The following is a 1,445-nucleotide window of genomic DNA, read 5'->3' as shown; positions in this document are numbered from 1 at the left end:
GGGGATGCTACAGGACGACATCGCAGAATGTATACGTGTTTTGATATATATTACTTTTATACCTATATGATGATGATAAGAACTGAGGACAGTACACTATCTGCTATGTCGTATTGGTTCTATACAGTTGCATAGACTCTCTGCGGTGTGAAATGGTCTGATACTGGAGAGAGTGTTCAGTGTGATCGTCTCCTGTGTGTGTTTTTTCATAAGTAGAAGCGGAAGAAATTTCTCTTGTTGAATGTGTGTATTATTTCCTAAGATGATAAGTTTATTATTATTTGAAAGAAAAGTACGGAAGTATCGATTGAAAACGCGCGCACACCTTTGGTGGGAAAATTCCGTCGTTGTCGAGTAGGAGAGCTTTTTGGTCGGGGTTGGTAGTTTATGGATGTGAAATGACTTGGAATCTTGTGGCTGAGTTTCAGGTGGTTGAAAAATTAATTTATATTTTCTGCAATTTTCTGTTTTTTTTGCCTTCGTATTGTTTGAATTTATGCACTTGCGGATTTGATGTGATTTTTATGTCTTGTTTAGGAGGAGGAGGAAGAGTTGGGCTCCTCGAAGCATTCATTGATACAAGCTAAGGAGAGGTGCTCGAGTTGGACCTGATTTGTATCTTTAATGGGTGAACCTAAGATACTTTCGTCTCACTCATACAGTACAAGAGCATCTCACTGAACAACCTAGCATTCTCGCGGGAAGAGGCCGCAAGCTTCGTGACTATCAACTGAAGGTGAACTCAAAGATATTTTTCGGCGTATCTTTAGGTCCAATTTTGTCCATTTAGGGCGTGGAGTGGCTTGTCTCATTATTCAATAATAAATTGAATGGAATTCTCGCTGACAGCATGGGCCTGGGAAAAACTGTACAGACAATTTCACTGCTCGCTTACCTGCATGAGCATAAGGTGAGATGAAAGCGTTGAGGAAATGCAAGATTGCAAGATTTTGTTGTTGTTAGGGTATTCAAGGTCCGCATATGATAGTAGCGCCTTTGAGCACGCTGAGGAGCAATTGGGAACAAGAATTTGAGCGGTGGTTGCCGTCGTTTAAAATTGTTTTATACGATGGTAACAAGCAGCAACGAAAAGAACTGCGAGAAAGGTAAGACTGCGGGAAGATGAAAAAATAATTTGCGATTGATATTTTTCTGAGAATTTTACACATTTTTCTTGTGAATCGCGAAATTTTTCAGTATTTTTGTGATTTTTTTCTGGTTTTTGGAGATAGCGGTTTTCCGACGAATTTGAATATTTCATTGTTTTTTCGTTGTTGTTGTTGATTATGATGATTATATGCGTCTCGAATTAGAGCTCAGTTTGATAATAGAAAAAACTAGAGTTGAGGAAATGCAAGATTGACAAGATGTCATTAATTCGCTTTTTTTGGTAAAAAAGATTTCCGGTCAGATTCTTCCAAACCGCATCGGCATCGTCGGGAACT

General features: G+C 38.9%; 1 protein-coding gene across 1 annotated transcript; it reads left to right on the top strand.

Moving 5' to 3' along the window:
* Positions 1 to 639: 639 nt before the first annotated feature.
* On the top strand, positions 640 to 1,106 carry Pmar_PMAR010714 (hypothetical protein; the record flags this gene model as incomplete). The annotated part of the gene is made up of 3 exons (XM_002772173.1): positions 640 to 736; positions 791 to 910; positions 964 to 1,106. Coding segments are annotated over 3 exons (360 nt in total), but the record flags the coding sequence as incomplete, so codon positions are not given.
* Between the last annotated feature and the right edge of the window lie 339 nt (positions 1,107 to 1,445).

This window comes from Perkinsus marinus (assembly GCF_000006405.1).
Source record: "Perkinsus marinus ATCC 50983 genomic scaffold scf_1104296961848, whole genome shotgun sequence".
Classification (NCBI taxonomy): domain Eukaryota; phylum Perkinsozoa; order Perkinsida; family Perkinsidae; genus Perkinsus; species Perkinsus marinus.
The sequence above is the reverse complement of the archived record's forward strand: the minus strand, read 5'-3'. Positions and strand labels throughout refer to the sequence as shown.